The sequence below is a fragment of the Paramormyrops kingsleyae genome, chromosome 9 (genome assembly GCF_048594095.1).
Source record: "Paramormyrops kingsleyae isolate MSU_618 chromosome 9, PKINGS_0.4, whole genome shotgun sequence".
NCBI classification, from domain to species: Eukaryota; Metazoa; Chordata; class Actinopteri; order Osteoglossiformes; family Mormyridae; genus Paramormyrops; species Paramormyrops kingsleyae.
In genome coordinates this window covers 4,622,739-4,649,390 of record NC_132805.1, presented here as the reverse complement: position 1 = coordinate 4,649,390, position 26,652 = coordinate 4,622,739, and the positions used below count along the sequence as shown (strand labels likewise).

At 43.3% G+C, this 26,652-nt stretch overlaps 1 protein-coding gene across 8 annotated transcripts in view; it reads left to right on the top strand.

The window, feature by feature from the left end:
* The window catches only part of mef2d (myocyte enhancer factor 2d), a 50,903-nt gene extending 24,255 nt beyond the window's left edge, over window positions 1–26,648 (top strand). For 4 of the 8 annotated variants that reach the window (XM_072716104.1, XM_072716101.1, XM_072716102.1 and 1 more), the window contains 10 exons: window positions 3,162–3,299; window positions 7,826–8,036; window positions 9,513–9,569; window positions 11,552–11,730; window positions 12,765–12,785; window positions 15,605–15,731; window positions 16,385–16,592; window positions 17,496–17,564; window positions 20,460–20,510; window positions 21,510–26,648. In XM_072716104.1, coding sequence (XP_072572205.1) covers window positions 3,162–3,299; window positions 7,826–8,036; window positions 9,513–9,569; window positions 11,552–11,730; window positions 12,765–12,785; window positions 15,605–15,731; window positions 16,385–16,592; window positions 17,496–17,564; window positions 20,460–20,510; window positions 21,510–21,870 — 1,422 coding nt within the window. In that variant the 3' untranslated portion in view covers window positions 21,871–26,648. Of the gene's footprint in view, window positions 1–3,161; window positions 3,300–3,384; window positions 3,523–7,825; window positions 8,037–9,512; window positions 9,570–11,551; window positions 11,731–12,764; window positions 12,786–15,604; window positions 15,732–16,384; window positions 16,593–17,495; window positions 17,565–20,459; window positions 20,511–21,509 lie in introns of all 8 variants that reach the window. The other 4 variants (XM_072716105.1, XM_072716108.1, XM_072716106.1 and 1 more) reach the window with 4 other exon arrangements.
* Window positions 26,649–26,652: the final 4 nt, after the last annotated feature.

Below are 26,652 nucleotides of genomic sequence, written 5' to 3'. Positions count from 1 at the left end.
TGTAAGAGTTCGTCATCACCTAGATCTTAGATCATGGAGGGGAGGTTTATGTGCCATGCATAAATAATATCCTTGGGCAGTAGTACTTCAACAGATCAAAGCGGGGTGTGGTGGGGGGTATGGGGGTTTGGGGGGGGGGGCAAACAGCAAGTAGAATGGTATTTGAATGTTTAGCCCTGAAGACATTTCATATCCTCATTGTACCTATGAGATCCTAGCAAGTCACATGACAGGATTAGAATTCTCATAAATCCCTTCATTTCACGCTCTGCTGTCCATTTGGTCATTGTATGTAAATAAATGACTAAAATGTTTCTTAATGTTGACATAGCAGTTTGGAGAGAACTATGTTTGACTCTTCCTTGACACTGTGCCTTGTAACTTCATGGTAAGTGGGAAAACACTTGTTACTGGTGAATTTAAGGGTGATTTGATACTGATATTTGCTGAGGATGCTTGTTCAGTAAAGCTTTTGTCAGTATTAGTCTTGCCTTTGATCCTTAGTGAGTTAAATGAGCATGATGGAGACTGGTAAAGGCTGCTAACGTCTTCGAGGAGTTCACCGATCTTTATGCTGTGAGTGGGTTGGGCCCATGGCTGCTGTGTGGCTCAGCACGTTAGGCGTCTGTGCCTGTCACCAGAAGGTCACCAGTTCAAGTCCCGCTCTCGTATTTGAATAGGCACATGACCGCTGGGCCCTTAAGCTCCAACGACACCAGACAAAAGGCCCGACCCTGTGCTCAGACCCTAAGCTTCGCTGTCAGTCGTATATACGCGTGTGTGTGTCTCAAAGGAGCGGGGATGGGATATGTGAAAAGAAGTGATCCAATGGTGAATCATCCTTTAAGGCTTTGAGGAACCGAAGGGGGGGTGTGGTTTCAGGAGTTGCTATTGTGTGTGTCACACTTGTAGTGCACTGTTGCTTGGTGGTCCGTATGGAGCATAAGCATTAACACTATCTGAGGATGCCTCAGAGCTCTCGCACTGCATGCCACCAATGGGACCCAAGGACTAGAATGTCCCATGTTGTGGCACAGATGAAACGAAGCAGGGAGGCTGATTGGAAGGGATAGAGTTATGTTTCATAACAGGGAGCATGGGAGAGGTGATTTCCCTTATGGTGATGAGCAGTGGGAACGACAGGGATGGACGACAGTCAGGGCCATGAGCCTGAACACGGCATAGATCTCTCTGCCGGGAAACTGCTATCTGGTACCATGATTTACTCAGGAGTTACTCAGAAGAATGGTACATATGGACTGGTTAACAGATGGAGCTGACCAGTCTGACCAGCCAGCCGACTGGCTACCATCATCAGGTACCCAGCACACAGAATACACTACAAACATGCCAGCCAGGGGCCTTTGGAGCTTGGGAGGCTGGAAATCATGCCTGGAGATGTGTGTGAAAATGGCTTTGTCCTGGTAGACGTCTGCAAGCTGCAGGCCGGCAATGGGAGCCTCAGGATCACTTTCTTCGACTAACCGAAGTCTGTAACTTTAACCAGAAGACGAGGAAGTGCATGGCATTACTTTGGTGTCCTTCCTGTGGGATTCCTTGTAATATGCACTGTCTTCTATTTATAGTGATAGGAAGTGCAGTGACACTTTACTGGGATAGATTAAATTCTACCTATTGGTTAATGGCCTTTAGCAGAAGGTACGATGGTCAAAGGCTATCAGCTCCCTTCAAAACAGGGCTGAACTTAACCCAATGGGATGTCTTTGCAAAAAGACAAGTGGTTAGACTGAGAGTGTAAAGAGTGGTGGTTTTCAGTGGTCTCTATCGTGTTTTTCCCTTTTAAATATATCATGTATGCGTCACAAGTAGGATTTGAGAGTACAAACCCATCCCAGGTTCCCTATGTCTATTTAGGGCCACAGTCATTAAGGATGATTAGCAGAGTGTTTTATAACTTCAGGTATATCTTTTCCACACTGCCAGACTTGTTTACTTTCTGCTGAATGACCTTTACTAACTAACCATATTAAAATAGAACGGCAATATCTGATGGGGAAGATGTCTGGAAGTAAGTTGTAAAAGTGGGAATCTATAGTAGTTTACTGGCTGATTTTTAATCCAGCTGCTAATTTTCAGAAGGAAAGACGAGAGGTCATATACACTATAGTGTAACTGTTAAATAGTTTTCCTTTCGTAATTTTATGTGTCGTTTGATTTTTACATTAGGCCTCCAAAATAGTGTGAATGTTACATGGTAGAAATGCTCACCTTTTTTCAGACTGGCTTGCCAAGGCAATACTGGTTGATCATGTTTAGGCACTTGCTACTTTTCATGGCGATTTGTAGACCGGGTGGCTCCTATGGGCCCAATTACCTGAACTCTGAAGCACCATGACCGCATTTATTCAGTAGCCAATCTCATACAAAAGCTTAAAAATCCACCTATTCTTTAAGGCATTCGAATCACGCTATGCTGTGCCAGTGAGTCTCTGGAAATTTGCATTTGAAAAAAAACATACAAAATGCATTTGTTTTGTCTGTTAGATGTCTGAACTCGATTGAACAAAGAACAGCATGTAAGAAGGCCATTGATGTAATGGTTACTTAATAATAAATCAAATTGGAAATGAAAACCTCCCCATTTAACTCATTCTGTTTTGAATAGGACTTAGCCTTATAAGGCTTGAGTACTTCTTGCTCACTTTGAAGCTTGGCAAGTTAAAAGCATAGACATATGTTTAAATACACCTCATCTGCACAGTACACTCTCTGTACAAGCACAGTAATGAAGTCCAGCAGAAAAAAAAGAAATAAAGACCATGTTTTGGATCCGCCCCAACTATGAATGTCTGTTAAAATCCATCAACTACTGGTGCACAGAATGGACCAAAAGTTATTTGCAAATGTTGGCTGTGTTTTCACCACATATGTTCATGATTATATATGTATTCCTTTTCTGGTCACAGAAATTTCTGTCTGCAAAGGCAATGTAAGAAACGTCGACAAATGAATTGGATTCCAAAGGCAATTTGATTTTATTTTATTTTTTTAATTGAAAGGTATTCTTAAAGAAAATTCCACGTCGTGCATCGCTTAGCAACACGGTCGTCATGGCAGTTGGGTAACTAGGGATAGGATACTCAGGAAATGTGGCACTCTGTAAACCTGTTTCCCCCTACTCCCTTCTCGAAAATATTCAGACTTTACGAAAGAAAGGCTTTAATGGCTGCAACAGTCCGGAGCCAGATGGGGAGGACTCTATTGACCAAAGCCCCCTGAACGACGACAAGTTCCGCAAGACCAACGAGGACCTGGACATCCTCTTCAAAAGATACGGCGTGAGTACCAAGCCTCATCCCCTACATTTCTAATGTCTCCTCTCTCTCTTTCTTTCTCTTTTTTTTTTGTCCTCCCTGAACCAAGGCTCTGAGCAAGAAAGAGCACCGTGACTCTGAGAGTCCCGACCCCGAGGAGCCCTTCTCCCTCACCCCCCGCACTGAAGAGAAATACAAAAAAATTGACGAGGAATTTGATAAAATGATGCAGAGCTATAGGCTGTCAGTGAGTACAGGAATCGCCGCCATAGAGACTGACAGCAAGCCGTAGAGCCGCCCGTCGGAATCCCCCTCGAGTGTGTGTTTGGGCAAGGATGGAGCGGGAGCATTTAAAGGCACAGCTACAATTCGGTCCTTGCTGCCCCTAGAAAATTGGTGGGAAAGAGTTTCGCTCAAAGGAAGCGCTGGCGAGTCCAAAATGTGCTCTGGATCCGCGTCCCTTTAAAGCTCTCCTGCCACGCTCCTCCTCTTCGTCCTCCTCCTCCTCCTCGTGTCAGGAGCCACACGGCGCACTCTGCCTGTGTTGTGCCTTTAATGCTTTGTGTGACGTGTGATCTGTCTGCCTCGTCCCGTCCCCACGCTGCCGGGCTGTCCCCCTAGGTCTTTATTTTTATCTCGGCGTTGGCTAAGCTGGCCTGCGCGCGGCTCCTTCTGTCAGAGATGCCGGCGGAGAAATCTGTGGCAGTGCCTGCTGCCGCGGCCGTGCTCTGCCAGAGCGGGGTTTCGTGACACTGTCCCGGGTCAGGTGACACCCAGTGGATTGCCTCATTGGTCCAGCACAGGCTGTTTACAGCAGACGAATACTTTAACAAGGGTAGTTTCTGATTGTAATCAGTGCAATCTAAATGAACTAGTTTATTATTGGTTTATTTATTATTTTTGTTATATAATAATAATAATAATAATAATGTTATAAAAGGTATGTGAATTGTTTGATTGTTTCCATTTGCCACAGGTCTATGGTATTTTTAATGTATAATTGTCATTCATTTAAAAAAAAAAAAAAAAACATACTTAGGTCTCAATGTGCCGGGTATTATACTAACCTTAACTCGTAGTTTCCCGATCTGCGTTAATCAAGCTGTATTCAGCCTGTGTTTGATGAAAAGCATCCTTGGTGTGTGCCGCTTGTTCAGAACGTGCTCCATTTGGAGGAGGAATTTAATGTACCTTTGGAGACAGACGAGCGTGGCCTCGAATTCCACACGCACGCCCCTCCCGCTACCACTTTTTGCCCAGCACACTTGTCAGGGGTCATGGGAAACTGCAGCATACAGCACAAGTCCCTCAGAGAGCAAGACACAAGCAGCTCTGATGGAAGCACCAGCCCTACCTAAGACAGGCAGCTGCAGCCGTGACAGACTTCCGGACCCACGATTCATATTTAATTTACGTCGGCATAGCGAAAAATTCAAGATTAATGGTAAATCTGGATCCCAAGGTCATCAGTCAAGTCGGACGTGCTCTTGTGGGCTGGAGAGAGAGGAGGGGGGCAGGGCCTCTTTTTGGCCTGCCAGTTGGTGCGAAGTGGACTGACACCATCTTACATTGATAGGGTAACTTTAAGAGGATTCTAGGACAGAAGGATGGAATCAAACTAGGGCATCAGTTTAATTCATTTTGATACCCTTGCATTGAAGCAATCCACCAGAGTAAAGTTCAGGTCAGAAAATAGGTTATTTTTTTATTGCTGCCTGACTAAACTTTTGCAGTGCAGTATGTAAGTGGAAGTCAAGTCTTAAAATTTTAATATTAAGGGAGAAAAACAAAATTTATCTTGCCTTAGCTGCAATGTAGATAAAAAATTTTATGTAGAATATTGAACCCTGTTAAATAAGCCAAATGACTTAAAGTACCAAGCAAGTCTATCAAAAAGTATAACTAAAGCATGTAATTTTGTTTCCTTACGTTCTTGTAGAGAGCATGAGAAGATCCCCCGGTGCGTTCCATTAAAACTTGTTCTTGCTCGTTTGAGTCCTAGCGCCGTGAAAAAGGTGAAGTGTAAAGTAGCTAGAGGGTATATTAGTCTTGGTCGTCTTCCATAGACACGCGTTGCAAAGTTGGCACCTTTAATGAGCTGCTTCAATAGGGCTGCTGGCCCATCAAGGCCTGGAGTTGCGCAGCACCCCAATGGTCATCATCGCCTGGATACCGAAGGGAATCGGGCGAAGCGTTCGGAGCACGCTGGTGCTGACAGGTGCCATGCAATGTGCTGAATCCAGCAGTCAGCACCCTCGGACACGAAGTGCTGTATTCTGTATTTTTCCCCCGCTCCCACCTCCAGCCCTGACTCTAACCCCACCCCCCCCCTTGCTTGGCCTGCGTGCGGTGTGGTTACTTGCGCTGTGTCTCTGAGCTGCTGGCACCAGCATGCCACTGTGGGGTCACCGTCTCCCCCCCCCCCCCCATGTTAATACCCAGATGCCCTTTACTAGGTTATGCGAGGCACAGGTGTCCCCAGAAATGGCCTAACGCAGCATTGAGTTCCAGTCTTAAAGTCAGTAAGTTGAATACAAAGCAGAAAGATGACGTTTCTGGGATTCGGCCCCAAATCCTGAACAGTACAGCTGAACGTTTTCGTTTTATGTGAGATGAGAAGAATTCAATAGTCGTGGACAAGGAATAAAATTGCATAAAGCTTAAAAGTTCAGCATTAAAGTGTGTCTTTCGCACTAAGGATCTAAATAACATTAAATGCCATTTAATTTTTGCAATTTCTTTCCCATTCAGAGTTGAACACCTGCCAGCAATGTCTGCATTATGTGGAACGGAAAAGTAATTAAGTGAGCAGTACTGCTCACTGAGCATTTGACGTGGGCTGGTTTAACTTTCGAAGCAGAATTTGAATAATGATACTTGTGAAATGAACACACCTGTTCTACACGTGTGCTAACATAATGCCATTGCCCATTTCGAGGGCTTGAAGGTCACCGAGCTTCACTGAGTGAACTCATGCTTAGCTGTCATCTAATCATTTTTGGTAAATGTGCTGCATTAATCTGCCTACAAGCTCTTCCCAAGGACTTGTTGTGGTTATGTGTGCAAAGTCCTGTCTTAAAAATGTATTTTGCTATTTCACGAACCTGTTCTAATTATACTGGTCTTTTCTGTTTTTAGAATTACTGCTCTTGTTTTTCACAACTGCACTTTTCTGTTTGTGGTCTTTACATCTTTTTCAGCTCCCTTTGATATTATAATTATGTAAATGAAATGTAGGGCTTTGTTTTTTTTGTTCTCTTACTAATGTTATTTTTACGCAAAACTAGTATAACTAGCTACATTTAAATTGTCCTTTAACCTTCAAATTTCTTTTTTAGTTGCATGTTTCCGAGTGATTTAAAAACCCATTTATTTCTTTCTTTGATTTCCTATTCATTTGTCGTTTATGTATAAGGACAGTGATAAATTATGATTGTTGCTGTTGTTTTTTTTTTTTTTATAACCATTTGGAAAGTACTTGCATGTTATGTGCTTTGTTTATTTCGTTTATCACATTCCATTTACGCTATTTCTTTCCATCTGGGGATGGTTCTGATCATTTCAAAACAAATCACCTGAAAGATTTGGAGCGTATGAGAGAGGCAAGGACAGAAAAGGGGCAAAATTAAAAATCAACTCCTTAAACTGGGTCCCATTCAGGATAGGACAGGCAATGTCTGTCCCACATTCTAAATATAGAGGCCCTGTTTTTTCAGACGATCGGGGGAAAATAGGTTGCTCTTAGAAGGCAAAAATGGTCAAGTCCACTGAAAGCCTGCCCTTCTAAAGATGCCATTTAGGAGCAGTATGTAGCAGTTAGGATGCAATGAGACCAACCCTCACCTCTCGGTCCCTTTAGCTGGCTGGCTAACCACCAGGCGACTCTGCAGTGTTGACCTGCATTCTTACGTGTGTGAGCGTGTAGCGTGTAGCGTGTCTCCATGGCACCATACCAACATTCTGCTCGGGGATCTGAGGCATCTCCACAATTCAGACATGCATGTTTATTTTGGTTATAGATTTTCTGTGTACTGCATAAGTATTTAATTTCCGTGCCCAAAGTTATATAACTACAAAGCAAACCAATCTTAATTGATGAGTATAACCAGATTATAAAATCTGAAACTGTTTGTATCACATGGAAATGGGCCTTCGAGGTAATGTGGCAGGTAGTATGAAATGACGGGTCTTGCTCATGAGGACCTTTGCTACTGCAGTGCCTTCTCATTCCCACTGGGATCACCCAGCAGTGGGACTTTAATGGGAAAAGGTTCAGGTATTTTTCAAAGAATCTTATTTTAATAGGCTTAATTATGGAATGGATTTGGGAAGCTACTGGAAATGAGGTCTATCCGCCTACATATTTATTCATTTTGGGGATAATAAGTTGCTTGATCCCATTTAGCTGTTGTCCATTTAAGGTCTTATTAGCCAGTTAAATAATGGAAAAGTCTATAGTTTCTTTGGCTTTATCATAATATCTAGCAAGATGATGGATAAACGGCATTTGTGTGCATCCCTATAAAATGTTTTCTCTGTGTTTTTCTCAGTCTACAGTCCAGCCTCCCACTTTCTCCATGCCTGTCACAGTCCCAGTGACCAATCAGAATACACTACAGTTCAGCAACCCCAGCAGTGCCCTGGTTACCACCTCCTTTGTGACATCATCTCTGTCGGACCCCCGCCTCTTATCACCACAGCAACCAGCCCTACAGAGGAACACAGTGTCTCCAGGGTTACCACAGAGACCAGCCAGTGCAGGTAAGAAAGGTGAAGTAATAATTATTAAGGCATCCATTTTGAGGAGAAAGAAGCATATTGCTGCATAATTTCTCCACTGGCTGGTCGTCCGTCAGTCATTATGGATTGTAACATACAGTGTGGATTGTAATTGACATTGTAGAACAGTTTTGTCCATTTTTTTTTTCCATATGAATTTTTAGATGTTTTTACAGAAGTATTATTGCTGAAAAGTGTATTTTCCCAAAAGGCACAGGGGTAAGTCCCTTGAGGGCTTATTTAACCTGTGTCTGTAACCCCCCACACTGCCTTCTGCCCTAAAGCTCTGCATGAGGGGCCAATGGGACTGAGTGTCCTAGTGTGGAAACTTTGTTTCTTCCATTTAAGTAGAGCTCTAGTCAGTCTCCAGTGTCTGAGTCTCCTGCCTGACTGGGGCATAACTGAAAGACAGGTTTACAGTGGGTAATGATGAAATGCAAGTACAAAAGAGGATAGCGATGTCTTTTTTATGGGTTTATTTAATTTATGATATAAGCACTGATTTAGTGATGTGTGGTTAATCAAATTGGGCCCTTCATTATCGATTCTGACATTGATATTACTTCAAAAGGCCACACATTTCAGGGGGAATAAAACCAAACTGAAGTGCAGAAATACACTCCTTTCCTTGGAGATAATAAATGTATATCAATCTCATACACACAGTGCTATCAGAAAGTATTGGGATGCTTGCTTAATTCTGTAATAATGTTGCAAATTTACTGGTTTCATAACAAAAGTCTATTGACAAGCAGCGTTTAACATATCTAGCAATATCTTTCTCACAGACATTTTCTTTTTATTAAATGTCATAATTTTTTGACTGACTCATTCAGTTGTGTTCTTGCCAGTTTGATCTTAATTCCAGTTGCAGTCACTGGTTCCCAAAGGGATACTAAACACAAATGTTTGGTGTTTTAAGTTATTGTAGTAAGGTATTTCTAATTTAAAAAGCACACAGTGATGCTTGTCAATGAACCTTCTTTACTCGGAGCAATTTTTTATAACTGCAATTTTATTAGTACTTGAAATTAAAGTTTTACTTTAGAACTTCCGGTATTTTCTAATGTGATATATTTTTTGTAAACCAATTAGGAAAGTGGTGATTTTTCTTATGAAACCAATAAATCTGCTATTTTTTTTTTACTACATTAAGCAAGCTGTGAGCACTGTCTATGTCTCTCTATGTCTGTCTATGTCTGTCTATGTCTGTCTGTCTATGTCTGTCTCTGTGTGTCTGTGTGTCTGTCTGTGTGTCTGTCTGTCTGTGTCTCTGTCTGTCTCTGTGTGTCTGTGTGTCTGTGTGTCTGTCTGTGTGTCTGTCTGTCTGTCTATGATTGTGGCATTTTTTAGTTCTGAAACTACTGAAATTCAGCTTTGTCAGTAGAGTCTGTGTGTGTCTTTCTAAGGATTGGGATCTCTAACAGTGCTGTTCAATGCTAATTTGTTCCTCTGTAGGGGCACTTCTAGGAGGTGAATTGAACAGCTCAAATGGAGCATGTCCGAGTCCAGTTGGTAAGTACGTCACAAACAGAACTTTGGTCTTTGGTCTCCTTATAAGAAGTTTACTTTTTCTTTCCGGTTGTCGTCACGGAGGCTCGGGACTTTCAAGACCAAGACATTACAGATTAAATTAAATGAAACCCACAGCAATTCGATGATTTCTTTTTGCAAAGTTTAATCTTTTGTGGAAAAAAAGTGAATGATATACTTAATGAATATTTGTGGAGAGATGGTATTAGAATGGGACGTGGTTAGAAAGGCATATCTAGTAATGGTGCACTAAGAGGACGGGTTATGATAATGGCTTATCTCCCTCTGTCGCTGGACATTGTCACTCTGGTGAGAGCTGAAGGTCACAGAGCTGCCTGGGAGCCTGTTGGATGGGGAGAGAGCGAAGTAACAGACTTGAATGGTCTTAACTAACACCTCCACCGCCTGCCCCCCCCCCATCTCCCACACAGTCAGCTGTTCCCTCACATCTCTGCAGCTGACTGCTTCTGCTATCCAAAAAGTCCTCTATCTCTTACCCCCCCCCCCCCACCACACACACACACACACTCCAAGGTGCCTTTGACAGCTGCAAGTGTGGCACATTTTAGTGTTTAGCCTCGATGCGACACAATTAATTGAGAAACAAATTTCCCCGTTGCTTAACAGTACATTTCTAGCGTCTGCGGCATCTCTCCGCCGTGCGTTTGCAGACCGGCCCCAATAAGCTGCCGTTCCTCAGCCTGTGCTTGTACGGCATCTCAGTGCCCAGCTGAGGAGCTTCTGCCTTGACCTCATTGGTTAAGACAGGTGAAACATCAAAAGCTGTGCCCGTATACAGCGGCAGCACAAAATATCCTTTTTGACGTGTGTGATCTGTGGTTCCCAGTGCGTGAGGTGGCCCGGGTGACTCAAACCACCCACCCCTCCCCCCCCCTCCCCCCATCCCCCTCCAATCCACCCCCCTCCCGTTCTCAGCTGTTGTGTGAAGGCCTGCGATGGGGGAATGTCAGTATTGACGTCACCCAGAGTTCCTGGCATTCCGGCAGCAGAGCCTAGGGGTAACCGGAGCTGCCGGCCACAGGGGACGGGACGTGGTGGGGAAGGAGCGGTTCGGGTAGGGCGTGGCATTCGCAGTCAGACCCTCTTCATATCTTTTCCTTGTGCTCAGCTGGATGGAGGGTAAAGATACAGTTTCACCTTCCTGGACAGGAAGGGAAGCACGCCCAGCCTTTTACTCCTTCCGGACTCACGGTCTTGCCAGTCTTGGATTTGCGTCTAACCGGTGACACACAGGGTAGCGTTTAGGTATCGCCAAACGGCTTTTTTATGCCTGGAAGCTGAGAGCGAATAAAACCACAGCTTATCTGTTGATGTTTAAAATTCTATGTTGCCTTGTTGATGGGACGTGCTGGCAGTTTTTCAAGTGTCACCTGCTGAGGCGAAGTCTGCCCGTCTGGCCATGTGTGTCGCTGTTTGTAGGGGCGCCAATCAGGTGTGCCTGTCAGTCAGCGTGAGCCCTCACTGTGCTTAGCGCCGCCTCGCGCCATATCAGCCCCCCTCCGCCCTTTTTGTAGCCTATTCTTCCATTCTGCTTGTCCTTCATAAATAAATTCAAAAAGTGCTCTAAATTTTTTTATTCCAGAGAGAGGGAATTGTGCAGCTCTTATACCAGATACCACAGATCTCACAGTCCGTTTCTAAATCTAAATCGCCACTTTTTATTTAACAAAATATCTGAAGTGTTTTTTTTTTATTATTTTCCTCTTTAATATTTACTTGAAATTTACCCTGTTTTGTGAATTATCTAGAGGAGGAAGATGCTAAAGCAGAAAGCCCTTTTTAAGGCATTTTGTCTTAATATTTTATTGTTAAATCTTGAAGGTTAATGTCTTTATTCAAGGTGTGCAAAGCTTGTCTTATGAATATAGGGACTTAAATGGAGCACCGTCTGCTCCCTCCCTCGCAAACATGTTAGCGAGCCGTTCGTGTGTCTGCCTTCACAGCAAATGGGTACATCAGCGCCAGGGCCTCCCCAGGTCTCCTTTCCGTCTCCAACGGCAACAGCCTGGTGAAAGTAGTTCCGGCCAAGTCTCCTCCTCCGCCCAGCCCTCAGATGGTGAACAGCCGCAAGCCGGACCTCCGGGTCATCACTTCTCAGGGTGGCAAGAGCTTGATGCAGCTGGTGAGCACAAGTCCGAGTCTCACGCACTGCACCTGATATTGTTCCTAAGGCACACTAACAGTTAGACACCATCATACAATACCGTGCAAAATATTACCCAAAGAAATTGGTTAAAGCTATTTCTCCGGGTACTAAGTGTATATTTGTTGAGAAGAAAAACAATTTAGCATTATAACATATGCGGGTTAACAGTAACACAATAAAAACTATCATGAATTCCCTCTGTTCTCCTAAAAGTCACTGATATCTTGTTGGATGACTACATGAACACCACTTCCGTTCCCAAACCTCTCCTCAGGGGCACCTCAGCCACTCCATGTATTCATTAAATTTTACCACAAACTCATTTAGTTAACTCATTATGGTATTAAGCCAACACGCTTTGGCAGACATCAATGTTTTGCACCAACATGAAGATCATTTAAACATTTTTTTCGATCGCCTAAGACAGTACTGTATATTCTGGCGTTGTGTTCATATCTTGTTCATTGGTCCATTAAAAAATGTTTTTTCTTTTTCTTTTTTTTTTTTGGACAAGGTTTCCCCAGTGAAGATATCAGATTATTATAGAGTTTGAGGCTTTAGTACTCAGAATACAAAGTGTTACTTTTAATTTTCACCAGCGTCCTGTAGAGAGAGATAAATGTTAGGGGGGCGTTTTACAAAGTGAGAAGCCAAAAGGTCAATAGGAGCGTTTTGCTCTCATTAGAATTTCTGATGTGTTTTAATGAGATTGGCTTTTGTCAAATGATGAATTTTGGTATGGCACAGTATCACTGTGCCTCGGCGTGTTTGAGCAGACCTGGGTGAATTTTATGTTTTATCATGCAGACAGGTGATGATGTCGGTGATTAGGATGATAATGAAGAGAGTGATGAATATCATTGTTTTTTTTAGCGGCCGTAAGACAAGTGATGAGGTTGGGCAAAGTACCAGGTGAAAGCTACTGTGATTCTGGGCTATTCTAGACGTTCTTCTGGTATAAATGTATGACTGTCCCCTTCCCTTTGTATCCTGTGTTCCTCCACATGCAGACAGAGGAGGAATTAGAGCTGGTGAGTAGCGCATGTGGTGTGTGTGACTTCAGTGTGCACACTGACTTCCTGTGGGGGTTACCCACAATGCATTGTGCACTCACACACGCATGCATAAATACACACACATGCATGCACACATTTCAGGAGCAGAGGATGGAGACCACATCTGGACTGCATCACATTTCAGTCAGCGTTGTGGAGAGCTGTCACTTAGACTTGGGTCCATGGCCTGTTCTTCTAATTCCCTCTAATAGGGAAAATTAAAAAATATATTTTATCAGAACACACTGTGTTTGCCCGGATATTGTGCTAATAAAAATGCAGAGCCATCAGCTAAAGAAATGATAAAATGACTTACAATTAATTAAGGAGAGGAAAATGTAATGCTGAAAGCTTGGCAGTAGAATTAAATTAGGAGAAGAGAACGTAGCTCGTAAGTGCCTTTGAAGCCATTACTATCTCCTTCTCAGGCAAAGTGTAGATGTCCATCTTCTGCTCCTGATCGCAGCGCGCGTTTTGATTCTCATGCAGTGATTGGTTTACGAGGCTGGCGTATAGAGCACGCAGGTTTGAATCCCGTCTGAATGCGCAGTAACGTAACGGAGCCGCATCCGCAAATAAACTGTCGATGAATTAGTGCACTAGCGTGGCCTTCGGATTTCTGTGTAAGGCCTTCACTCACCAGGCACAATCAGTGGTTTGTTGATATGCAAATGCTTACGGTACCTATGTCTAAACTGAACGTAAAATGAAATTCTCTGCAATTGGAATATACGTGTATCGTTCATTCTTTGAATTTTATGTTTCAAAACCAAATGGGAAAATGGTTTCTGTTTTGAAATCAGAACAGGAAAAAGGAATCTGTCCCAGCAATCGGAAGGTTGCCGGTTTGAATCCTGTGAATATGAGTGATCCTACATGGTCGAGCCCTTGAGCAAGGCCCTTAACCTGTAATTGCTTCATCTTGGGTATGACGTTAATCTACATCCAGCCCTGCAAGGAGGTCCTCCAAAATTTGGGGGTCGGTGGCAGGAGTGACACTCCAGCAAAAGGAAAAAACTCCCACTGTTCCATTCGGACTACTTCGGTGCTGAGGTATCGCCCACTGCATGGCTGCATCCAGGTTCTCATCCCTAAGATGGCTTGTCATGCGGCGGGTGCTGCAACACGCTGTCAGAAGCGCGTGCTTCTTACCGCTGTCATGTTTTGTTTTAAAACCAAATGGGAAAACTGAAAATCACGTGTTATTGTTTAGTTTTTTTGTGATATTTACGGTAAATCCAGGGGATGCTGGACAATATAACATATAATACATTAAAACTACATCATAAACATGTTTGGGTGGGAAAAAAAACAGCATAGACCAGCGTAGCTGGTTGGCAGTGTAGCTAGTGTAATGCATACTGGTTATACCAGCATATGTTGTGTTTTGGTGCTAGTAGACCAGCATCATTAATGAAATATTGCTAGTGGACCAGTTTCATGTGCAGGTAGATGAAAATCATGCTGGGCTATGCTGTTTATTTTCAGCAGGGATGTGGCTTATGCACTGACCAAAAAAGTATTTAAAAAAATTATTTCTTGGGTGGGGTTGGGAATCAGAATGTTGCTGGTTCTAATCCCATGGTCGGCAGCGTGATCTCATCATTGGGAGTATATTGAATTAATTTTGCATTTACAATTAATAAATACGAATTTGATCCATGACCAATAAACTTTTGTCTAATATCTGGTGGCGGCGGTGGAACTTTCCAACGCTTATTACCAGAATACATCACACCGTTTTTTATTGTTTGAAACCAAAAGATCAATCTGTCGGCCACATTTAATAATGGAATAGGCTATGCAGGCAGTCCTCAGGTTAAGAACATCCAACATACAGATAACTCATGCTTACGAACTGACTGCCATAAAGCCTATTATATTGCTTATTACTACGGTATAATAATTACTGTTATTGGTTTTGAAACGGAAAATTCAAAAAACGAACAATACAATTTTTGGATCCTCTGCTTTTCCGTTGTTTTCTTATAGAACCCTGTGTAGCCTGTAATCAAACTTCAGATGACTGACAGCCTTCTAACGTTTCGTCTTCCTCTCCTATTTTATGCCTGCGAGGGCCAGCTGACAGGCTGATTTATGTTTCGCTTTCACATATTCTTGAGTATCTTTATTAAGGCTTATCTGCATTTATCAGCATCTTAGGGCAGCTTCTGCATTGTACTGCACAATGAGTTTTACCTGCAAAAATAGTTAATTTAACATTGGTTTATATAAGCGCTTCATTCCAGTATTGATTTTTTTTTTCCTTTTTGTCTACCCTCATCACAGAGATAAATCCTAACAAAACAGTCTGTGTATATCTAATATAATGTGGAAGTGTGTAGTTTAGGTGAGCTGGTGTAATAAAAGCATGGCAGGTTCTGCCTGTGTCATTCACGTTTCCTCCTGCAGTCTAGAGATTTAATAACCATCTCATAAGCATGACTAAGCTGACCATCATTTATGATTGTATGGGTCTGTGTTTGAGAATATGTGCCGTGTGAGGACCTGCCATATCCCGCCTCCCCCAGCAGACGCCAGGAGAAGCAGTTAGGAGATGCAGAGCAGAAGCCTTCACTGGGAGATTCTGCAGAAGGGATCCCACTCGCTCTGTGTCCCAGTGTCACTCTCTTTTGTAGTCCCTGTGATTGACAGCTTCACCGGCCTGCATGTCTTCCCAAAAGGCTGCTTCTCTTGTTTGAGTTGAACAGCAGAACCTCTCCATGGAGCTGCCACTTAAGCACACAGCATTCCCTCACATTCTGAGACACGTTCCTCTCCTTCTTTGTTCCCAGAATGCCCAGCGGTTAGGCGGCTCTCAGGTGACACAACCGCTCACCACGCCGGTGGTCTCCGTGGCAACACCGAGCCTTCTGAGCCAGGGACTGCCCTTCTCGGCCATGCCGACCGCCTACAACACAGGTAAAGCGGGGAGATCGCCGTGGAGATCGCCGCGGGGATCGCGCGCAGCAAGCCAGACTGGGGGGGACAGCAGCACGGATGAACGCTGCATACCCAGATGACTCATGTGCGCTGATTCGTGGTGAATCTGGCCAGTCTGTTCATCTAGTTTTCATTTTCTGATACAGACTTTATCTCCATTGACATAAGATGCAGTTCAAATCGTAATTTTCAGATCTAAAGTAAACCGCACATAAACACAAACTTATGGCCACGGGAAATTATTCCACAATAGGCAGCATTCATGCTGTGTTCAGGGCAGCTTTGAAGGTAACAGGTCTTATTATTCTGGCGTTGTGAACGTTTACTTTGTCGTGCTCTAAGTAACCCCTTCATGCTCAGCCTCATTTGATGTCACTTGCAGTAGCCGTCTCTTAACACATCTCTCCTGTTTCTTAATTTTGTTGGCAAGGACAAAATGGCATCAATATAATTAATTCTGAGGATGTGAATCCATTTATTTTACAGAATAAATTCTGCATATTCATGTATATCTCATTACTTCGTAAATACATTAAACACATTAGCATAAAACATTGATAAATATGGATCGATTTGCCCATCTTTACAATATGAATTAATATGCATTTATCGCGTCTTTTCTTTTATCTCAGATTACCAGTTGACAAGTGCTGATCTCACAGCACTCCAGGCTTTCACATCACCGGGTGGTCTGTCGCTAGGCAACATGTCCGCTTGGCAACAGCAGCAGCCGCCACAGCAGCAGCAGCAGCAACCATCGGTATCCCAGCAACAGCAACCACAGCAGCAGCAGCAGCAACAACAACAACAACTGAACCTGGCTTCACTCAGTAACTTAGTGTGAGTTTACTGCCCACAGTCATTGCATGACACAGTCCACTTGATGGCAAACATCTCAGGTACACCTAACACCTCATTCAACTGCATCCATCCTCTCTATTATCATAGCTATGCAAGTAAAGGCCACATCATTACATTCAGAATGAAAAGCCTGTAGATCCAAGCCTTTGTCTTGAATTAGTCGACTTTCTGCACACTCCAGCTTATCAAGGCTCAGCTAAAACTGACCCCAAAACAGAAAACAAGTGAACTCTTCTCAGGATTTCAATATTATATGTCCTTCAAAGGTAAACTGAATACTTTGCTTAAAGACATATAGATTGTGTGCTTTGTTTTCTGTTTTGTAGTGTGCGTAGTCGGGCTCACACTGTTCTGTGGACTAATGAACTCTTTAAGAAAATCCTCACGCTTTTTATCAAGTACTTGTTTGGTACAGTTTTCAGATTGAAGCTAGTCTGATTGGGGGGAAAAGTGGGACCTTTGATAGCTACACTTATAATAGTCAGAAGCTGGCAGTGATGGTTAAAATGCTAGAACATGCTTCTTAGAAGAGCAGGAAGTATGTGTCAGTGAAGTAAGGGACATAATAATAAAAATAATAATAATAATAAATAAAGAATAATCCCATGGCCTATTAAGATGCTTACATAACTCTGAGGCATGGAGAAGACACGCAGGTAGCCCTGTACCATCTGTACTTGCTGCAGGGGACCATAGCGATGCCCAGATTGAAGTGGCAGGCTGCAGTGTGGGGCTGCCCCGCTAAGGCTGGGGAGGGGGGGGGGAGGGGCTGTATGATGGGTGCTGGGGCTCCCCAGCACAGAAAGTGGAGGGAGGTCAGTCTTGATTGCAGCGTGTGCCCGGGAGCCGCCCGTAACTCTGTGTGTTCTCTTCTGTCCGCAGCATGTGGGGAGTGGATAAACAGAGCATTGAGATGTCTAGCTGTATCTCCAGTCTTGCTGCAAACCTAAGGTGAATTAGTGTTGCACTGTGTGATATCATGTTCATGTCTGCCATTTAACGTCTGTGCGGTGAAGTGGACCGAACTGTGGGGTCGGGACTGCCTGCAGCACTGGATTAAATGGGGGGGGTACTAAAATATAAACCTGCGATATGCCTGAGACTGCCATTACAATTGTATATGTAGCTTAGGGAGTCGTTTTCCCCTGGGGGGAATAGTGTTTCTGAATCTGATCCTTGGGGACCGCCAGACAGTCCTTGTGTTTGCTCCCAAATCCTAAGAATTTTTGCTAAGCCCTCTGTGCTAATTCACTGCAAATATTTTATCACAGTAATTAAATGTGTCTCATGTACATCCTGGTGATCATGAAACAGTTGAATGGTGCCTTTCTGTAAGAAACAAGGAGGCCTCACTGTCTGAAATTGTTAAAGATAAGTGAGGTGAAATGCTGATTTATTTATTTTACATTAACATTGAACCCCACTTCCATTTCAGTAGACTAATCTTAAATATACACTCTGCCTTTTGCTGAAATGGCCAGACTTGCTGAAATTGGCCGCTATAATTAGGGACATTAAGCTGAAAAAAAACCCAATAGCATATTTACTGAGCTGATGATACATAAAGAAAGCACATTTCCTCGTTTTCCGTTATGTTATTTCTTCCTTTAATACATAAAGAAAGCACATTTCCCTATTTTCCGTTATGTTATTTCTTCCTTTAATGCATAAAGAAAGCACATTTCCCTGTTTTCCGTTATGTTATTTCTTCCTAAGGGAAAGTCATTTCCTCTATACTTCTTTTTTAATTTCACCTCGCTTTTGTTTGCCTAGGCTTACATTTGTAGTATATTACTTCTGTGGCATACAGACGCTTCACATGTACTGTCAGCATCAGTGGTTTGCTACGCATAGCATTTTTTTAAAAAGCCCCCCCCCCCCCCCCCAACACTGACACACTGAGCTGTTCTAATAGTTCTACAATGACCTTGGCTTTCATTTAAATGGTAATATACTATATTGCCACTCCCATAGTTTATTAATTTTTTTTAATCATTGTGTTTGTGTGCTCGCATTCACCACCAAAGGACACATCACCATTGTCCTGGATGTCTCTGGTAGTTATTAAGGCGCTATAAACCTTTGGGCTGGTGGTTTTTCTGGGCTTGGGGTAGGGTTGAGGTGATATGGTATGTCTCAGTATTTTGGGTGTTCCGCATTGTTTTGCGTATACCATGGTATTTTGCAATCTTGGCAACAAAATTCGGCATGCGACGGGTGGCTAACCAGCAAATGATATCGGCCTTACCCTCCCACTAAGTGAATTTTATTGGCAAGATTTGAAAATACTAGAATGGCATTTGAAAATATTATTGAAATAGCATATATTACGATATAATGTCTGGCCCATTCCTTAAGGTAAGTGGCATTTGTGAATAACCTGCTACTCATGTCAGAACCAATGGGATCTTCTGATGGTTTGTGTGGGATTGACAGGAAATGTAGGGAGTTGTGCACAAAGTGGCTTCATGGTGAATTCTGACCTTCCAGAGGGAAGTCCTGATTAATATACTTTACTTTTTTTTGCCTATGATGACTTCGCGCCCATGATTCGGTTGGTCAAACTATCGGAGTCCTGTCATGTGGCAGGATCGTCAGTTTAGTGTCGCTCCCTCGCACCCGGGCTCTCGTGCTGTGAGATTTCACGCCGCGCTCGGGAGTCGGCCGGCGGCGGCCTTCGCAGCCTCCGGATCTCTGCCGGTGCCTCGAGTGTCGTCACACTGACTGTGCTCTGAAGACATCTGCTGCTTTTGTGTGTCTGCGTGAGCTGCTTCCTCATCCCTTCTGGAGGGCCTGACCCATTCACTTAATGCCCCCTAACAGCCACATTGGCGACATCAGTGCAGGACTCTCCAAAATAAATAGGCCCCTTGGCCAGAAGTACCTGAGAGTGATTGGTGATTATTATGGCTTCATTTCTGAACAGCTTAACATGTTACCAGAAACATGGAAGTCTCTAAAAATTAGATTACGTCACTTCCTATATACAATATAGTTTTCTGTCCTAGTTTCTATCCTAGTTTTCTTTCAGAGATACCGGTCTTAGATTTTGGTTCTTAGTGCTGTTTTCTTAGTATTTCTTAATATTAAATATTGGCCAGGGACAAAATAAGTTGCTCTTGCCTCCTGTAACATGTATTTATATATTGGGCTGTGACAGGATCTGTGATTCTTGCCATTGCTGCTGTTTACACATGCAAAGGAGAAAGATTTTGGTTAATGGATTGAAATCATGCATTTGTTTTCGAGTGTGCATTGTGGCTAAGCTGCTTGTGGCATAACAGAGTAAATGATGTGGAGTTGAATGCATATGTTGCTTTTCCTTGCTTATTGTAAAATTGACATTAGGGGGCAGCATTTATGCACAATTCAGTCTCATTAATGAGTACATCATATGTTACACTTTCAGCTGTGAAAGCATCTAACTTTTTTGGACAACAGAACCTTTTATAAACTGTTGAGTCACTTGTCAAAAGCACTTAAGTTACATTTCTGTGAAATGATGTAGAAGTTTAAAATAAGGTGGATGGGAGGCTCCCTTTGATTTGGGTGAAATGTACTTTTGCAAATCTAAACTGCATCATGAAACTCCCAATACCCATTATCGTAGTTATTGGGTTTAATTTCCTTATTTCTGTACATTGATTTAAGTTTGCCGAGATTTCAGAAAAATATAGGACGTCAAAGGGTTTTTATTGACCACCCCTGTTCATCATGCAGAAGCGCAGAAAATTGTGAAAATTCAATGTGCATCCTCCACTCACATATTCCTATCTGCATTAGCTTTTGGATGTTTGTCGCCCTCTACTGTTGGGTCTTGAAACCGCTTGTTTTTCCCTTCTACAGCATGACATCGCAGTCAAACTTGCTCTTGGGCAGGGAAGAAGGGTTCAACTGGTATTGTACAACTCTTCCGTGGATATTCATACGCTTCTGCATCAGCTCGTCCTTGGTTCCTGCAGCTGGCCGGGCCGCCATCACTGTCCTTGTCTTTTCCATCGCGCTGTTCTCAGGGAGGACAGTCCAGCCTCCATGTCAGTGCAGTGCATCTGCAGAAATAAGGCTGTGATTCACAGTCACGTTTGTAGCAGCACAAGAAGCGATGGCAGTTTTAACACGTGAACGTGCCAGTATGTCTGCTTCTGAGCTTGTGGGGAACGTGGTTTTGGACACATGAAAGTTACTCATTATTTCTTGCTTGTTGGTGTCTTTGTTTTTTGCCTAATTTGAAATGATAAAGCTGGAGTGGGTTAGCGTTGAGATATTAATTCATCATGGCTCCTAATGTAGAGGGCATGGCTTGTAGATGATGTGCTTTGACCTGTCGTCATCATTCCAGCGCTTCGCCTTTGCTTCCGAGAAGTCTCAGAGAGTCGTCCTGCTTTCCCTGAAGCGTTTCACCAGGATTACTAGTTTTTTCTTTGGGGAACTTGAGTGTATCATCTAGACAAACTCCATCCTGCTTGGTTTTTGACTGCACTGTATCCACTTGGGACAAAAGCGTCCTGCTAACGTTAGTGAGGAATTATAAGCAAAGCTAAAGTACAGTGCGGTCATATTAATAGAGAATTAAACCATGTGATATGCTTGACCTTTGTGATTTAATGAGTGGTGGACTGGGTGGTTGGCTGGCAGGTCACCGTAGTGTTTAATTGTAAAGCAGGCAGACTATTTGGGGCTAGATGATATTTGGGTGCTTTAAAGATCTTGGAATTGTAGATGCTAAGGGGCTTGAGAGCTACATGACCATTTGCCATCTTCTATGTACTGTGTTGTGTGTGTTAGGACCGTTACACCGTTGTTTCTGTTCCTGGCTTTGCGTCACGCCTCCTCCATCTGCGGACCGGTCGCAAGCAGCGGCTCACGTTCCCCTTTGTCTCCTCCTCTGACCTTCAGGCCGGTGGGTCACTTACCTCAGGGCACCACACTGACGGTCAACACCAACCCCAACGTGAGCATCAAGTCTGAGCCCGTGTCGCCAAACCGGGACCGCAGCACCCCCTGCTCCGCATCCGGCGGCGTCCTGACCACCGTCGCCCAGTATCCCGGGGCCCTGCGCCTGGAGACCACCGGCCGATCGCCCGTCGACAGCCTGAGCAGTAATGGCAGCTCCTACGAGGGCAGCGACCGCGATGACGGGGCCCAGGCGCGGCCTCCCGACTTCAGCTCCACGATGGTGCCCTTGCGGCCTTCGGCTGAGGCGGAGCAAGAGGGCTCCAACGTCAAGCGCATGAGACTAGATGCCTGGGTCACATAAAAAGGAAAATTAAGAGGTGTACATGATGCCCCACCCCCACCCCCCACCCCCCCATCCAGCCATCCATCCATCCACACTGATGCTACTGCCACCAACCATCGCGGCCTCCTGCCACTACCAACACACACACGCTCGTGCACACACACACGCTCGTGCACACAGCTCTCATTGACTGAGCCCAACAAACCAGAGCTTGCCCTTCTGTTTGGAGTGGTCTGGATTTATTAAGGACCTGGGCGACAAAATATGAAATTTTAATTGTTAATTTTAAAATATTTATCCTTCAGTACAGAAGGGGGGGGGGGCTGGGAGTTCTGGGTCAACAGAGAAAGAGATGATATGTGTGAAAGGACAGGGGGGCTTTTTCCTAGCTTTGTTTTCAGTTCTGTCTGTAGTTTGGTCTATGATTCCTCTGGATTCCACAGTTCATTTTTCTTTGAAGTTTTTCTTTGTTGAACTGCACTGCTCTGTAGCCGTAGGATACGTGAGTCATTCTAAGCACTGGCCTGATCACCGCTTGGATTTCTGCTGTCCCTCCCCCCCCTTTGCAGCACAGGTTGTTCTTGCTCCTCGCAAACAGGCCTCACAAACATTGTCGTCCACCCCGCATTGGCCATCGCATGCAGTCCGGCTTGGCAAGACCCGCATCCGCAAAAAGAACAGAACTGCAAAAGCTGTCGGCTTCAAAGTATTTTTCTGGCTTACGGCCTTTTTGCGTACGGTTCTCTAATCTGAATCCCGGCAAATACTTTAATTAGGTGGTTGCTCCACTATGCAGGCTACAGAATCAGAATAGCAATTGAAGATGAAGAGTTGTGAAGATTCTCTGTAGGCAGTGAAGGTAAACCAAGCTTTTGTGGAAGCAAGAGTCTGTCTGGATTGTTGTGTAAGAGAAGGTCGCTTCCTGGTGGGATGCAGAGATAGAATAGAGTCACCAATGGGCAGGTACACCTCTTCGGTTTAATTCACCCCCCCACACACACACACTGTTGTCTCAACCTATTCCCTTCTCTGCCTCAAAAGATCTGCTTGCCTGGTTTTTTTTTTTGAGAGAACTGTAGCCTTCTGTACTCTTAAAGAGTGACGATGTCCAGCCTTACATAGGAGGAGGTTAGGAGGGAACGCTGACAGCGCGAGGCCGCACCCACCTCAGGGACGACGGCCCCAGTGCAGCCATGCGGCGGGTGACACCACAGCACCACACTAGTCCGCATGGAAGGGAGCAGTGTGAAGTTCTGTTCTCCCAGTGGCAGTAGTGCCAATCCTGCCGCCAACCCCCAAATGTTCCCTGAAGTTTGGAGACCTGGTTGCATGTACCCAGGACAAATCAATTGCAGGTTAAGGGCCTTGCTCAAGGGCCCAATAGAGTAGAATCACTCCTGGCATTCACAGGATTTGAACCGGCAACCTTCCGATTGCTGGCACAGATCCCCAGCCTTGGAGCCACCAGTCCGCCCTACTAACCTTGGATAACCCATTAAATCTCTTCATTATATCAAAGGGAGAACCACCCAGCTGGATTTCCTCTAACTTTTGCTCTCCTCTGCGTTCTGATCACGGTTCATATATAATTTTTGCTCCTTTTCATGGCTGCTTAATTGATCAAATATCAGGCTATTTAATAAAGTTTTTTTCTTTATTTAAAAAAAAAAGAAACAGCCTAGCTTGTGTTTAAGGGGGCTGAGGGATGCTCTCGTAAATGGAAAACAACTGAACTCTGTTTTCAGCATTTTACAGCTGACAGCTTCATTAAAGCAGCCCTTGATCTTGAAGGCGAACAGTGAAAGATATATTGAGCTGGCTTTAGATAAACTTGCTAGCTTTTAAAATCTTAAGTTCGTCAGATGTCTAGGAATCGGTTGACAGTATGGCATGTGTTTGTGTATATTATATACATACACCTTTTGATTCTCAGTGGATGGATGGATGGATGGATGGAGATATATATAAAAATCAGAATCATAAGCTCCAAGCAGAAATGCTGGAGGGCCAGTGAAGGAGGTGATGGAGGAGATGACTGTGTGAATAGCTTATAATATTTACTTTAATAAAGCGCACTTTAAACTCCCACCCCTGTCCTTTGTAAAAGCCACGGTTTTGGCAATAGCTTGTCCCCTTCTGACTCTTGGGGGACAGTGAGGCCATCTTGTACTGTTCCTAAGGTGAGGGGGTTTTCCCTTCGTTCAGCCTTGTCTCTCTGGCATCATCTCTCCATTTTCCCTACACAGCCACCTGATCTTCACAGCCAAACCTAGCTGTGGCGTCTGGTCGAAGGGTGATGCTCACCACCATTAGCCCTTTGCTCAGCCTCCATTTTGTTTCTCAGAAACCCTCTCCTCGGCAAAGCCGTCTGTTTGGTTCAAGGACAGAGACGCTTTCCAAAGCCCATGTTTGCACTTCTGAAGTAGAGTAGCAGAGGATATGTAAAGACAAACAAAAAAAAAAAACACAAAAAAGACAAGTGTCTCCTGTAAAATAAAAGCTATTTACTCGTTATCTTTACGACGTGTATTGAAATTCTGCAATACTCCAGAATTGTCTAATATTTTTATCTGTTACGTACAGTATATTGAGTATTTTATAGTGTGTTTATCGTTAGTGAAAAGGGATTCACTATTTCTTATGAAGGCTGGGAAACTAAGACATGTTTTATTGTGGTTCTTGGTAGAGAGGGAACCTGAATCCTCCTTTGGGTAAAACTTCTTGGGGCAGATGAGTGTCCTAGCCCCCCCCCCCCCCATCCTAAACATTTGGAGTATTACTGCATCCAGCATCCAGGCTGAGATGATTTGGAGGAAATGGTCAGAGCACAAACAAGTAGCAAGTATCTGAAGTGTCTAAAAAAGTTTTCAGCAGTGGAATGTCCACAACATGTCTCTTTGATGATGTCCATGCACATGAGTACAGTAGCAGTGCTCAGTTATACCAATATTGATAGTTGTCTTTTCTTATTGAATTTGTCTGGAAGTCACTAAAGAGCTCAGTTCTGTTTCATGCGCCTGCTGTTTTTGTTTTTTTTGTTTTTTTTTTTTTTTTCTTTGCAAATTTTGAATTTATTCAAGCTGGAAACATTTTTTTTTTTTCCTTTATGCATCATCGTTTGGCAGCTGCAGGTTTTTAAGAAAAACATCTTGGTGATGTGGGTATTCTGTGTACTGTCAAAGTCACGTCTGACCCATAAAGTATCAAAGTATCAACTCTTTCCGTTGCGGGTCACTTTGGCAGACTAAAAGTTGTTGATCGATCATCTCCCACCCATCCTGGCAAACCCACTCAGAAGTACTCGATGAAAATATCGGCAAGGTTCATTTATGGACTGTAGCATCTTTCTATAGGTTAAGGTCACCACCATGGTACCTCTGCCGTCAATCAGGGGACGTTCTCACTCACTAGTGAGAGGAAGCCATTCTCCATTAATCAGCCAGCAATACAGGTTCACCTTGCATCACTCCACCGCAGTCCTCGCAACCAAAGTTACATGCCGTGCCCTTTCTGTCGACGTCCTTCGGTGCTGTCCTGTTCCTGCTTTTTGTAGGACATTGCTGAACGCGCTTGCAGACCTCAGAGGAAAAGCCTGACTGTAAGAGGCACCGGCTGTACAGATGGTAGTTTGAAGGGAAGCCTTGTACATCACTGATGGGGCATATCAGCGAGTGCTGTCTATGGACAAGGACACGGTCTCCACAGGCTGTGAGACACTTACCTACAGCTGATCCGCAACTGGCCGCAAACTAAGGCAGCAGAGTCCAGGGTACATGCTGGCCAGAGAGGACATGGGCCCCGGCCTTGTCTGCTTTTACGTACTTTGGCTTTAAGCACTGAAACGTAGCAGCTGTTGTTCTGACACTGAGCTGAGTCATTGTAATCGAAAGGAATGACAATCTTGCCCCTTATTTCACATGTATAATGTTGTTTTAGAATATCACTCATTTTGTAGTGTTAATTTGTGCTGGTGACAGTTCTGTTGTCTTTTTTTTATTAATATTATAGTTATTGTTATTGCTAATAATAATAATGGTAATAATAATAATGAAAGCCAATCGTTTTCTGCCGTTTTGTGTGGGGTAGAATTCTTTTGTTTGATTTTTTTTTTGTTATAAATATTATATAAAGTATATTTTTGTTTTCTGTTTGTTCCTTTTTTCTTCAAAGGGGTGTTAACTAATATTGCACGGTTTATGAATAAATTGTAGTAATATTAGTGCATATAAATAATGGAGTAAAGGCAAAACACAAGTTGAATAAAACTACCAGTCAATGCTGCAATTTTTAGTCTAATGTTTAAAAAACTGGTTAATACATGAAGTAACAAGTGCACATTTAATTTATTTCTGATCAGACACAAAGATTTCAGTAATGTAAATGCATGGTATTAAGCAAAATATGGATCAGTAATCCATATAAATATATAAAAGAAAAATATTATCAATGGGATTATAAATCACAAGATGTAATGGAAGAAAAAGGTTTAAAATAAGAAAATTATAGCTAATATATTGTGTTTGGCTAGTCTGCTTTGAGTTTTGTAAAAAAAAAAATATATATATATATATATATATAATAAATAAAAAATAAAAAGTTTTGTTTTTGGAGAATGATATACAATTTGTGTATATTTTCATAAACAAAGTATGCACTGATATGTTATTAAAATTCTATACTGCTTTTACAAAGTGTTTGTTATTGTACCAAAGTATCCATTTGTCCCTTGACACCTTTTCCCTTTTTGCGTATGTTTTACCGTATTTTATATATTAAATAGACAAGTTGACCTAAAAGGAG